At 35.3% G+C, this 12634-nt stretch overlaps 3 protein-coding genes across 3 annotated transcripts; all 3 read left to right on the plus strand.

The window, feature by feature from the left end:
- Window positions 1-587: 587 nt before the first annotated feature.
- Window positions 588-4144, plus strand: LOC148179308 (lysosomal alpha-mannosidase-like). Its single transcript, XM_088029868.1, has 13 exons — window positions 588-678; window positions 729-837; window positions 892-973; window positions 1021-1206; window positions 1250-1577; window positions 1629-1762; window positions 1810-2232; window positions 2285-2693; window positions 2741-3081; window positions 3131-3522; window positions 3574-3698; window positions 3747-3896; window positions 3947-4144. Exons 1-13 carry the CDS (start codon window positions 595-597, stop codon window positions 4097-4099), a joined length of 2916 nt encoding a protein of 971 aa, XP_087885994.1. The 5' UTR covers window positions 588-594; the 3' UTR covers window positions 4100-4144.
- A 350-nt stretch (window positions 4145-4494) lies between these two features.
- On the plus strand, window positions 4495-7987 carry LOC148179309 (lysosomal alpha-mannosidase-like). The gene is made up of 13 exons (XM_088029527.1): window positions 4495-4575; window positions 4626-4734; window positions 4788-4869; window positions 4916-5101; window positions 5147-5474; window positions 5526-5659; window positions 5707-6129; window positions 6177-6585; window positions 6631-6971; window positions 7021-7412; window positions 7464-7588; window positions 7639-7788; window positions 7838-7987. The coding sequence occupies exons 1-13, from the start codon at window positions 4495-4497 to the stop codon at window positions 7985-7987; spliced, it is 2910 nt and encodes a 969-aa protein (XP_087885653.1).
- Window positions 7988-8302: 315 nt separating this feature from the next.
- LOC148179310 (lysosomal alpha-mannosidase-like) lies at window positions 8303-12219 on the plus strand. The gene is made up of 13 exons (XM_088029861.1): window positions 8303-8436; window positions 8496-8610; window positions 8871-8952; window positions 9000-9391; window positions 9437-9549; window positions 9602-9735; window positions 9788-10210; window positions 10257-10659; window positions 10708-11018; window positions 11075-11496; window positions 11546-11673; window positions 11724-11870; window positions 11931-12219. The coding sequence occupies exons 1-13, from the start codon at window positions 8341-8343 to the stop codon at window positions 12198-12200; spliced, it is 3036 nt and encodes a 1011-aa protein (XP_087885987.1). The 5' UTR covers window positions 8303-8340; the 3' UTR covers window positions 12201-12219.
- The last annotated feature ends 415 nt before the right edge of the window (window positions 12220-12634 follow it).

The raw sequence follows: 12634 nt of genomic DNA on the forward strand, positions 1-12634 counted from the left end.
TACTACCACCTCGACTGAAATCGCCTTGAGGCAGAACAGCGCACAATTTGGCAAAATTGTTTAGTTGTCAGTGAATAAAATACTTAAAAATCTTGCAACAGCCTATTTGAACTACGCAAATATTTTACAAAAATTAAATTTTTGTGTTTTTTTTTAAATTTTTAAATGAAATAGTTTTTTCATTGGTGAACATTCTGCTTACATTTTGTCATAAATAAAATAAATTTAAATAATAGAAATTGGAAGTGTGAATTTAAGCAAATTTTTCAGTAATACTTTTGAACATTTTTCACAAATTGTTTTTGACTAAAAGCTTAATATCCAGCACATTCAGTTGTTTTTAGATAAAAATTTCCGGTATTGATATGAAACTAGCCTTTATCAATCCTATCTTGACATGTTTTTACCTATCGAGCAAACAGACAAAATTTTTCTCAGTTGACAACAATTAAATCCTCCTAAAATTAGGTCCCTAGCTTAATCTCCTCTTAAAAGTACAATGAAAGAACTTTGACATATGCATTTTCAATGAGATAAATATTGTTGGTATAAAGTACCGCTTAAAAATAAAACCATCAGTTGTCGAGTTAAGCAATGACAATGTGGAAAACACTGATCATTTTCTTAAATTTTTATTTTGTGATTTCTAGTCCTGTGGCTGCACCAACATGTCAATCTGTACGTTTAATTAGGTAATTTTCTTTATCAAAACTTATAATAATTTTTAGAGTTGTCACAAATTGGTTGAAGGAAAAATCAATGTTCATATCGTACCGCACTCACACGATGATGTTGGATGGGTGCAGACTTATTCGGGGTACTATTATGGAACTGGAAGTATGTTAAAGTAATAATTTTAATTTAACATTTTTTTTATGATTTTTTATTTAGATTTTGACCAAATTAAAAATGCTGGTGTTCAATATATCTTAAATTCTACAATAGTGGCTCTTACTCAAAATCCCGATCGAAGGTAAAACACGAGTTTATTTACAAATTAATAGTTGTTATTTAAATTAGATACATTCAAGTTGAAACTGCGTTCTTTTACAAATGGTGGAACGAGCAAGACAATGACACCAAAACAATAGTTCGAGATCTTGTAAATAGTGGTCAACTCGAAATGGTCAATGGTGCATGGTCAATGAACGACGAAGCTACCACTGTTTACCCGTCTATTATTGATCAGTATACTTGGGGCTTTAGGTAAATTGGTTATAAAAAGAATACAAACGACCGCAAAATTTAGATTTTTAGAAGAAACAGTTGGCGAATGTGGGCGTCCAAAAGTGGGCTGGCAAATAGATCCTTTTGGACACAGTAGAGAGCACGCGTACATTAACAAATTGTTGGGTTTTGATGGGTTGGTCATTGGCCGTCTTGACTACAGAGACAAAATCAAGAGAATCGAAGAAAAGAACTTAGATTTTATTTGGAACACTAATGACAACTTCGATGACGAAGAAACAAATCTTCTTACAACCATGTTTCCAAATTTTTACGTGTATGAATCTGGATTTTGCTTCGATGTTTACTGCAGCGATCCTGAGCTAACTGATGAAAATTTGGAATCCAGAGTAAGAACTGTTGCTTAATCTAAGCTTTGATTATTTCTTTTTTTCTCTAAGGTTGCTGTGTTTCGGTTAATCCTTAATAATTACGCCAATTACTACAAAACCCCCAACATTCTTATTCCAATGGGTCACGATTTTAGTTACCAAAAAGCTGAGAAGAACTTTGGCAACATCGATAAACTTATACAGTACGAAATTTTCTTTGTTTTTCAGTTATAAGTGTTCTTCATTTCAGAGGTTTCGCTCTTGACGATACATACAACTTAATATATTCTACACCTTCTTGCTACTTGAAAGCTGTGAAAGAGTCCATTGAACGCGACAATATTGAGTTAACTGTCAAAACCGACGATTTCTTCCCATATGCTTCAGACCTAAACTCTTACTGGACCGGATACTTTTCTTCAAGACCATCAATTAAACGATTTGAAAGAGTTGGCAATAGCATTCTTCAAAGCGTTAAACAACTTACAACTTTTTCTAAAGTCAACGGTGATGATCAAGAAGAAGCTATCAATGATTTGAGACGAGCGATGGGTGTGCTGCAACATCACGATGCTATTACCGGTACTGAAAAGCAAGCTGTGGTTGAAGATTATAGACAAATCCTTTTTGAAGCTATTAAAAACACAGAAGAGCCAGTTAGCAGCATCATATCGTGAGTTCATTGCTGACAAAGTTTGATCAAAGAAATTTTTTTGATATTTTAGAAATCTTTTAAAAAAAGGAGAAACAACTGCTGTTCTACCACTCACTAATTGCTTGCGCAGAAATAGTAGCATTTGTGATGAAAGTAGACTAGATCGTTTTGTGGTGGTTGTACATAATCCATTATCCAGAAGAGATGCTCCTTTCGTGCGACTTCCTGTAGATGGTGAAAATTACATTATTACAACATATAATTCCACAGATGTAGCCTTTGATATTTTTGATACCATTGATTCGTTTGATTATATCACAGACGGTAAACCAGCAAGCAAAGAGTTAGTTTTCCTCGCAAGCGATTTACCACCTTTGGGATTCCGTCTTTATTACGTTGAAAAAACAGATAAAGCATCTGATAACTATCATCCATATAAAGAGTTTACGTCAGAGGACGAAAAAACTTTCGGAGATGAGGTAGAGCAATAACAACCACCATAAAAGAGTATAAGTTGTTCTTATAGGTATTGAACGGTTTTGCGGTTGACTCCCATGGTAAATTATCTTCAGTAACAATCAACTCAAACAGACTCAACATTACACAAGATTTCTATTATTACAACGGATTTGCTAGAACGGGTCGTGCTTCCGGCGCTTATGTCTTCAGACCAGACGGCGATGCAGTTCTTATCAACGCTGTTCTTGCGAGTGTAAAATTCGCAAAAGGAAATCTCGTGGACGAAGTCCACCAAGTGTTTGACCACGGAATCACTCAAATCATTCGAGTATATAAAGATTTGAACGAAGAGTGCAAAAGTAGTGTCGCTTACATTGAGTTTGACTGGCTCATTGGAGATCTTCAAGTGTAAGGCCTTTCAACAATGTTAAATTACCATTAATCAGTTATTTTTTAGAGATACACATGGCAAAGAAGTCGTTACAAGATTCACAGTGGCTGACTTTCAAAATAATGGAGTGTTCTACACAGACTCCAATGGACGCCAAGAAATAAAAAGAATAAGAGATCAAAGAAATGACTATGAATACGATCCAACTGTTGAGCCAGTTACTAGCAATTACTATCCAGTGTCGGCTAAAATTGCGATTGAGGACGAAACACAACAATTAAGATTGATCATTTTGAACGATCGAGCCCAAGGGGGCAGTAGTTTAAAAGATGGTGTCATTGAGCTTATGGTACATAGGCGTGAAGTAGCTGATGATGGGTTTGGAGTTGAAGAGGTCTTAACTGAAACTCAGTACGGCCTGGGACTTTACGTAAGAGGACAACACCGGCTAACTTTTGGTAATTAATAATATTTTTGCATATCTAATTGTCAACTAAAATTTGATTTAGGGCAAATGCCGTATGTTTCCCTCGAGCGTTATTTTCTACATGAGAATCTATTTTCACCTTTGGTTTTGGTCGGTGATGCTACTGATCGCACTCTAGAAGACATAGAAGACACCTTTAACCTTGAGGTACAACATCTAAAATTTTCACCGCTTTAAATCTACTCTTTGATACAGTTTGTAGGATTAGCACAGTCACTTCCGAACAATGCTCAAATTATGACATTAGAACCATGGAAAGACGATACTTACTTGTTAAGATTTGAACATCTCTTTGCGAAGGACGAACATGATGTCCTTTCAGAGGATGTTGAAATTGACTTATCGGTAAAAAAATAATATGTTTTTGTGCCACAAATTATTATGTACATTTTTAGGATTTGTTTGAAACGTTTACCGTTACTGAGCTTACACCCGTGAATCTTGGTGGAACTCCGGAAATTGGATCACCAGCCGCTGATTTAAAAGTCGTTCTAAGGCCTATGGATATTAAAACGTTTATAATCAAAGTAGAAAAAATATCAGAATGATTGGAATGTAAAAAAAATAAATAAATAAAATTTGCTTTTGATGTTTTTTTTTTTTAATAATCGGAACGTGATATTTGTTTTAGTTTCTGGAAAAATATTTGATATAGTATATATAATATTTTCCACAATCAGTTGCATTTTGATAAAAATTTCCGATATGGTCATTTAGTATGGTTTATTCAATACAATCTTGACACATTTTTAAGTAGTCAATATTTTTGTCATTTGATAACCATCAATACTCGTACGTTTTTTGTCCTTAACAATACGTTAATCTCCTCTTAAAACAACAATGAAAGAAGTTTGACGTATTTCTAGTAAGATAAATCTTGTTACTATAAAATACCGTTTAGAACTAAAATTTTTAGTTGTCGAAACAACAAAACACCAAAACGATGTTGAAAACACTGATAATAATTTTCTTAAATTTTTATTCTGTGATTTCCAGTCCTGTGTCTGCACCAACATGTCAATCTGTACATTTTATTAGGTAGTTTTCTTTATCAAAACTTATAGTAATTTTTAGAGTTGTCACGAATTGGTTGAAGGAAAAATCAATGTTCACATCGTACCGCACTCACACGATGACGTTGGATGGGTGCAGACTTATTCAGGGTACTATTATGGAACTGGAAGTATGTTAAAGTAAAAATTTTATTTTAGTATTTTTTTTATAATTTTGATTTAGATTTTGACCAAATTAAAAATGCCGGTGTTCAATATATCTTAAATTCAACAATAGTGGCTCTTACTCAAAATCCCGATCGAAGGTAAAAATCGAGTTATTCTTCAAAAAATAGTTCTTACTTAATTTAGATACATCCAAGTTGAAACCGCGTTCTTTTACAAATGGTGGAACGACCAAGACGACGACACCAAGGCAATGGTTCGAGATCTTGTAAATAGTGGTCAACTCGAAATGGTAAACGGGGCATGGTCAATGAACGACGAAGCTACTACTGTTTACCCGTCTATTATTGATCAATACACTTGGGGCTTCAGGTAAATTCGATATAAAAAGAGAATACAAACAACCACGAAACTTAGATTTTTAGAAGAAACAGTTGGCGAATGTGGGCGTCCAAAAGTGGGTTGGCAAATAGATCCCTTTGGACACAGTAGAGAGCATGCGTACATTAACAAATTGTTGGGTTTTGATGGATTGGTCATTGGGCGTCTCGACTACAGAGACAAGAACAAGAGAATCGAAGAAAAAAACTTAGATTTTATTTGGGACACTAATGACAACTTTGATGATGAAGAAACAAATCTTCTTACAACCATGTTTCCCAATTTTTATGTGTATGAATCTGGATTTTGCTTTGATGTTTACTGCAGCGATCCTGAGCTGACCGACGAAAATTTGGAATCCCGAGTAAGATCTGTCGTTTAATTTGAGTTTGGATGATTTTATTTTCTTTTAAAGGTTGCTCTATTCCGGTCAATTCTTGATAATTATGCCAATTACTACAAAACTCCCAACATTCTCATTCCAATGGGTCACGATTTTAGTTACCAAAAAGCCGAGAAGAACTTTGGCAATATCGATAAACTTATACAGTACGCAATTTTCTTTATTCTTCAGTTACAATTGTTCTTCATTTTAGAGGTTTCGCGCTGGACGATACATACAACTTAATATACTCAACACCCTCCTGTTACTTAAAAGCTGTGAAAGAGTCTATTGAGTGCGATAACATCCAACTAACTGTCAAAACCGACGATTTCTTTCCATATGCTTCAGACCAAAACTCGTACTGGACCGGATATTTTTCGTCTAGACCATCAATTAAACGATTTGAAAGAGTTGGCAATAGCATTCTTCAAAGCGTTAAACAACTTGCTACATTTGCTAAAGTCAACGGTGATGATCAAGAAGACGCCATCAATGACTTGAGACGCGCAATGGGCGTCTTGCAACATCACGATGCCATCACTGGTACTGAAAAACAAGCTGTGGATGAAGACTATAGACAAATTCTTTTTGACGCTATTAAAAAAACAGAAGAACCTATTAGCAATATCATAACGTGAGTTATGTTGATGAATTCTGATGTTCTTATTTTTGATATTTCAGGAATCTTTTAAAAAAAGGAGAAACCAGTACAGTTCTACCACTCACTAATTGCTTGCGCAGAAATGTTAGCATTTGTGATGAAAGTAAACAGGATCGTTTTATAGTTGTTGTGCATAATCCGCTTTCTAAGCGAAATGCTCCCTTTGTGCGAGTTCCAGTAGATGGTGAAAGTTACATTATCACAACTACAGATTCGATAGATGTCCCATTTGATATTTTTGATTCTATCCATCCGTTTGATTATATCACAGACGGTAAGCCAGCAAGCAAAGAGTTAGTTTTCCATGCAAGCGATCTACCACCTTTGGGGATTCGTCTTTATTACGTTGAACAAATAGATGTAGCATCTGATAATTATCATCCATATAAGGAACTTACTTTTGAGCACGAAAGGATTTTTGGAGATGAGGTAAAAAAATAACAACCACCATAAAATGATCAGTTGTTTTTGTAGGCACTGAACGGTTTTACAATTGACCCCAATGGTAAATTATCTTCAATAATAGTCAACAAACAGAGGCTCAACATTACACAAGATTTCTACTATTACAAAGGATTTGATAAAACCGGTCGTGCTTCTGGCGCTTATGTTTTCAGACCAGACGGCAATGCAGTTCTTATCAACGCTGTTCTTTCAAGTGTAAAATTTGCGATGGGAAGTCTCGTTGACGAAGTTCATCAAGTGTTTGACCATGGAATCACTCAAATCATTCGAGTATACAAAGACTTGAATGAAGCGTATAAAAGCACTGAGTCTTACATTGAGTTTGACTGGCTCATTGGAGATCTTCAAGTGTAAGACATTCCAACAATGTTAAATTAGCATTATTCAGTAAATTTTTAGAGATTCTCGAGGCAAAGAAGTCATCACAAGATTCACAGTGTCTGACTTTAAAAATAACGGAGTTTTTTACACAGACTCCAATGGACGTCAAGAAATAAAAAGAGTAAGAGATCAAAGAACAGACTATGAATACGATCCAACAGTTGAGCCAGTTACTAGCAATTACTACCCAGTGTCGACTAAAATTGCCATTGAAGATGAAGAACAGAAATTAAGAGTAATACTTTTAACTGATCGAGCTCAAGGAGGTAGTAATTTAAAAGATGGAGTACTTGAGTTAATGGTACATAGACGTGAAGTAGCTGATGATGAGTTTGGAGTTGAAGAAGTGTTAAATGAAACTCAGTACGGCATGGGCCTTTATGTAAGAGGAAAACACCGTCTCACTTTTGGTAACTAAAAATATTTTGCATATTAGTGAACTAACCTTTATTACTTACCAGGAAAAATTCCATATGTGGCTCTTGAGCGTTATATGCTACATGAAATTTTATTTGAACCTTTGGTTTTGGTCGGTGATGCTGCTCGTCTTTCTTTAGAAAACTTACAAGCAAACTTTAACTTTGAGGTAGCTATGTCTAAAATTTCGACTGCCTTTTAATCTATCGTTTGATACAGTTCATAGGTTTAACACAATCACTTCCCAACAGCGTCAAAGTAATGACAGTAGAACCATGGAAAGACGACACATACTTGTTGAGACTTGAACATCTTTTTGCGCAAGATGAGCACGATGGGCTGTCAGACGACACTACCATTGACATATCGGTATAGATTCTGTTATTTCAGTGCATCAAAAATTAATGATTTGTTTTAGAATTTGTTTGCAACGTTTAACATTACTGAATTCACTCCAGTGAAACTTGGAGCAACTCCGGAGCTTGAGACGTTGGCGCCTGATCCAAAAATCGTACTTAGACCAATGGATATTAAAACGTTTATTGTCAAAGCAGATAAGTTAAAATGATTGTCAATGTAGAAAAATAAATAAATAAATTTGAATTACTGCTCCTTAATGTCAGAATGATTAGAGTACTTCATAAGTTTCACATTTAAAGTTTTGCTGTAAATTTACAAAACTCGGTTTTTACAAGTAAATAATAATTTAATTTTAATAATAAATAATATTAGGTTCTCAAAACCATTCTACATCCGGTAGGTATCTAAAAATACATATTTTCAATTCGAACAAAGAAATAAAACCAGATATTTTATCTCCTGTGAAATCCGCTAAAATGTAAATGCTAGATAAGAGTTTCAGACTAATCTAGCAATAGTTCTAAACTTTATTGCAGTTTTTTATCATTTACTTCACGAAACATGCTGTGCTATACTCTAGCTATACTTTTCTTGGCTTTCAATTTATTTGCTGTGGAATCCACACCTCTTCAACCTAAGGAGCCATCATCATGTCGGGTAAAAAAATTACATTATTTAATTATTTACATCTACCCTTTTTAACAATATTATTGCAGTCGTGTCATCAATTAGTGGATGGAAAAATCAATGTTCATTTAGTTCCACATTCTCATGATGATGTCGGGTGGTTAAGAACGTTCACAGAGTATTATTATGGTGATGAGAGTAAACGTAAGTAACTACAGTAAAACCAACAAAAATCAATATTCATTATTTCATACTCCTGTTATCATGTAAATGATAATTGCTGGTACAGTCAAGTGTTTTGAGAATATGACAGAATGTGTAGATAAAAGATGATTCAATTCTCTGGTACACTATTATCAGATATAGATTAGATAATTTTTCAAATTTCTTACAATCAAGTGTGAAATATCATTGGACAACAGCATCGTCTATACATTTTTTTGGTTACCTACTTTTTTACGCAGACTTAACAAGCCAGGCTGATGCTGGAGTTCAATACATCATAAGCTCCACGGTTGAAGCTCTCAAAGCAAATCCTGACAGAAAGTAAGTCGCAAACTTTTTCTAGCAACAATCAACTTCTTGTTTTAAAGATTCATTCAAGTTGAGAGCGCGTTTTTCTATAAATGGTGGCTAAAACAGTCCGAAGAAATACGACAAGATGTTATAGACCTAGTCAACAGAGGCCAACTGGAAATTATCAATGGAGCATGGTCCATGAACGATGAAGCAGCCACAAACTACCAGTCAACCATTGATCAATTTACTTGGGGTTTTAGAATCCTAAAGCATACGATAGGAGAATGCGGTACTCCCAAAATTGGTTGGCAAATCGACCCATTTGGGCACAGTCGAGAACACGCTTCCTTGTTGAAGCAGTTTGGATTTGAAGGTATGGTTGTTGGGAGGATTGATTACAGAGATAAAGCTCGAAGGATAGCGAACAAAAGCTTAGATTTTATTTGGAAAACGAGCAATAATTTAGGTAAGGTGCTGACTCTGTTTGTCTTGAAATAACATCTGTTGGTAGATAATTCCAAACTGTTTACAAGCATGTTCCCGGATTTTTACGTCGATGAGCCAGGGTTCCATTTTGATGTCTTGGTTGGAGATTCTATCAACGACGCTAACTTGGAATCAAAAGTAAAAATTTCAATGCTTACCTACTTTTGTAACGAGTTTGGTGTTATTGCAGGTGCAAAAATTTGCTTTTATTTTAGATGGTTACAGAAAATACTACCAGACTCCAAATATTATGATGCCAATGGGCAGTGACTTTACCTATCAACAAGCCGAGAGAAACTTCGAAAATATGGACCGACTAATCAAGTTAAACGTAATTTATTTAATCTAAAATAATGAGAATGATTCATTGTTTTAGAGGTTTTGAAAACCACGACACCTACAACGTGTTCTATTCAACACCTTCTTGTTACATCCAGGCAGTTCAAGAATATGTAGCAAACAAGTCGCTAATATTAGAAGAAAAAATCGATGACTTTTTCCCTTATGCTTCACAATCAGATCGTTACTGGACTGGTTACTTTACCTCGCGACCCACCTCAAAAAGATTCGAAAGAACTAGTAACAACATTCTTCAGAGTCTTAAGCAGTTGACTACTTTTTCCAGAATTAACAACAATGAGTACGATTCGTACACTTTGGATTTGAGACAAGCGATGGGTGTTGTTCAACACCACGATGCTATCACTGGTACTGCTAAACAAGCAGTTGCTGATGACTACGACAGAATGTTGTACAATGGCATACAACAAGCTGAAATAGCTGCTAGTGCCATAATTATGTAAGTCCAGATTTTACAATAATTTTTTGTTTATTTTTGGATGTAGAGATCTTCTGACAAAAGATGACGGACAAAACATCGCCGCGAGCTTCTCGAGTTGTTTATTGGCCAACATCAGCGTCTGTGCTAATTCCCAGAAGGACAGTTTCTTGGTCGCTGTACAAAACCCTCTGAGTCAAACTGTAACGCATTACGTGCGACTTCCAGTTGATGGAGAGAATTATAAGATAACTGGTCCCGATGGTGAAGAGAAATTCGACATTTTTGACCCCATTCATGCATTTGATTATGTTACTTTGGCAAGTCAAATTAGCAAAAAAGAGTTAATTTTTGCAGCCAGAGATCTACCGCCGTTGGGCATCAAACTCTACCACGTTCAAAAAGTTAGTGGAAATGAGTACAAGGTATTCGAGGATATAACAGCAAAGGATTCTTCATTTGGAACTGAGGTTTGTGCTTTCGTTAAAATTTTTAATGTTATGAGACGACATTTTTAGACTAATGGTTTTACCATTGATACGACCACTGGTAAATTAAATTCTGTAACTCTTCGAGGAGTTACTGAAACCATCACGCAGGAATTCTTATACTATTCAACTACATCATCTGGAGCGTATTTGTTCAGGCCTTCTTCAAATGAAGCTCAACCTCTAACAGAGAAATTTTCCAGTACAAAATTTGTCAGAGGAAATTTAGTGGACGAAGTACTGCAAGTCATCTCTGACGAAGTCACTCAAATTATTCGAGTGTACAAAGACAATGATGAACCTTATATAGAGTTTGACTGGCTTGTTGGAGACCTGCAATAGTACCTATTTGTTTTTTTTATTTAGATTAATTTCATCATTAACGAAATTTTTCCAGTCCAAAATCAGGAACAGGTAAAGAAGTTATCACAAAATTTGTCGTGAAAGACTTTAACAATGACGCCATCTTTTACACCGATTCCAACGGCAGAGAGCAAATTCCAAGAATATTAAATTCGCGGTCCGATTACCAATATAATGCTTCAGAATATCCCGTTACGAGCAACTATTATCCAATAACCTCAAAAATAGTAATTAAAGATGAAACAAAGAAGTTAGAAGTGGCGATTTTGAATGACCGCGCTCAAGGCGGTAGCAGTCTTTCCGATGGAAGCATAGAGTTGATGGTTCATAGAAGATTAACACGCGATGACTCTTTAGGTGTGGACGAAGTTTTGAATGAAGTTCAGTTTGGAAGAGGTCTCTATGCAAGAGGCCAACATTTCCTAACCTTTGGCAGTACAGAATCCAATGATGCTGGTAAGAATTAATTTTGCAACTTGGTCTTCTACTTCACGATTATTTCCAGGGATATCGAGTGCAGCTTTTGAACGTGATCTTGCCCAAAAAAAATTGCTAGCCCCTTGGATCTTAATCGCTGATGCGACTTCTAAAGATCTAACTCTAGATAATCTTAATAAAAATATAAACTTTCAGGTAACGTTTCGTCATGTTTTTTACTACATGTAATTTTAATAGTACAATAGTTTGAAGGGTTAACTGGATCATTGCCCAATAATGTTCACATTTTAACATTGGAACCGTGGACTGATAGTTATATTCTACGTTTGGAGCATTTCTTGGAGAACAACGAAGACAAAGAATTGTCGAAACCGGTCGCAGTGGATCTCAATGTAGGTCAAAACTATTGAATTAACATTCCTCTTTCTCTAAACTTATTACTATTGTTTCAGAACCTCTTTGTCGGATTTAACATTACCGACATTAAGGAAACTACTTTGGGTGCAAACGAACGTTTAGCTGACGATTTGAACCTAGAAACTTTGAAAATAACACTTAATCCGATGCAGATTCGAACTTTCATTATTACAACTGACAAAAATAACGCTGGAGGAAAGCAAGATAGCAATAAAGATGATGACAATAATGGCGGCAACTCTGCTGAGCTCATCTCTGCAACATCATTAGTGACTTTTGCTGTACTTTTTACTTTATTTAATTAAAGCGTTTGATTAAATATGAGTTTCCCGTCATTCCTTTTCCATTAGCCCTCTTATAATTTCCAAGAATTCAAATTGCCATCAAGGTAATGCCACAATATGCAAAGTAAAGTTCCTTAAAGTGATTACAATGGCATTGTGGAGAGTTCGTGGATGGTGGACTTTGCCAACACCGAACTTCCCTTAAACGTAGCATTTCCAACTTCGAACAAGCAAGATCAATGGATTTAATGGCGAATTTCATGAAATATGAATTATTTAGTGCGACGTGTGTGCCGCCACCTTTACGACCCGCCACTCTCTGCTATTGAAACAGTTGGAAATTGCGTTGGAAAGCTATATCTAGTAAAATTATTCATGTTACAAAAGACACAGTTGCGAAGATGGCACAAAATGGATTCCTAGATAAACCATAAATTGTTAATTTCCGCACATTT

This window comes from Gnatocerus cornutus, chromosome 2 (assembly GCF_029298725.1).
Source record: "Gnatocerus cornutus isolate USDA-ARS CGAHR chromosome 2, icGnaCorn1.1, whole genome shotgun sequence".
In the NCBI taxonomy this organism is placed as follows: domain Eukaryota; kingdom Metazoa; phylum Arthropoda; class Insecta; order Coleoptera; family Tenebrionidae; genus Gnatocerus; species Gnatocerus cornutus.